The 1,008-nt window shown below is 41.5% G+C and overlaps 1 protein-coding gene across 1 annotated transcript; it reads left to right on the top strand.

Moving 5' to 3' along the window:
• Window positions 1-160: 160 nt before the first annotated feature.
• On the top strand, window positions 161-342 carry SARC_17165 (hypothetical protein; the record flags this gene model as incomplete). Its single annotated transcript, XM_014288737.1, has 1 exon — window positions 161-342. A coding segment is annotated over one exon (182 nt), but the record flags the coding sequence as incomplete, so codon positions are not given.
• Between the last annotated feature and the right edge of the window lie 666 nt (window positions 343-1,008).

A 1,008-nucleotide genomic window follows, 5' to 3' on the forward strand; every position in this document is an offset into this window, starting at 1 on the left:
TACATATATATAACATTACGTAAATGCAATCATGCGTATGTAGTTATGTACATTTCTATAGAGTATGCAATCAAGCACATGATATCATGCATGTGTTCAACTCACAACAGATAAACGCACGCTTATAGGTATCATCACACTGGAAGACTGCATCGAGGAGATGATTTGCCGTGAGATATATGACGAGGCCGACATGGCTAACCAGGAATACCGCGAGAGTGTGGCGAATCTGCGCCGAACATCGTTTAAGAACATCAATAACCGATCAGCGCTGCGAAAGGTGCTCTCCAGAGCCAATATGAAGTCCATCATGACCAAAAGCAACGCCTCAATGTCCATCGTGTAAGTTTAAGGGTTTTAGGGTTTGAGATGGTTTTGTTTTAGTTATTTCAATGTGTTGTTTGGTTATTTCAAAGTAAGGGATTGTTCAATGTCTGGTTAGGGGGTAATCCATGCTGAGATTGTTTGTTTTCTCTGCTAAATTGTGTGTTTTCAGCCAAATTGAAGGCCTGTTGTCTTAAGCGCACGGGATCGATTCCTGTAGTGTATATCGAATTTGTATTTTTGTGTCAGATTCGAAATTTCCAATATCGACATGATTTTCTGCCGATTTGAAGGTTTTCCTTTTGGAGAGTCTAGGCTTAATTCCCATCGTGTGGAACGCATTTGTGTTTTCGTCTGTGTTTATTAAGGCTTTTTCAGCTGCAACGGCATTGGTCTAATTCATTCATTGGCACTTATTGGTGTGTCACTATCTGGCCATGTCGGGGCTGTTGACACTGTCGAATGTTGTGCGGGTATCTTGGACCACCACTTCTATGTATCTGCGAGCTTAAAAACTCTATCACCTATCTATATATGTATACATGTGCACATATTTATCTACTCTGTTAGTACTTTCAAACACGCAGACCGAGATGTCGCTTATCCGCCACCGCCCTTATCTGATTGCATGTACATATGCTTGTGCTATATGGACACCCATGGACACACACACACACTCACACA

The sequence above is a fragment of the Sphaeroforma arctica genome (genome assembly GCF_001186125.1).
Source record: "Sphaeroforma arctica JP610 unplaced genomic scaffold supercont1.9926, whole genome shotgun sequence".
Lineage (NCBI taxonomy): Eukaryota > Ichthyosporea > Ichthyophonida > Sphaeroforma > Sphaeroforma arctica.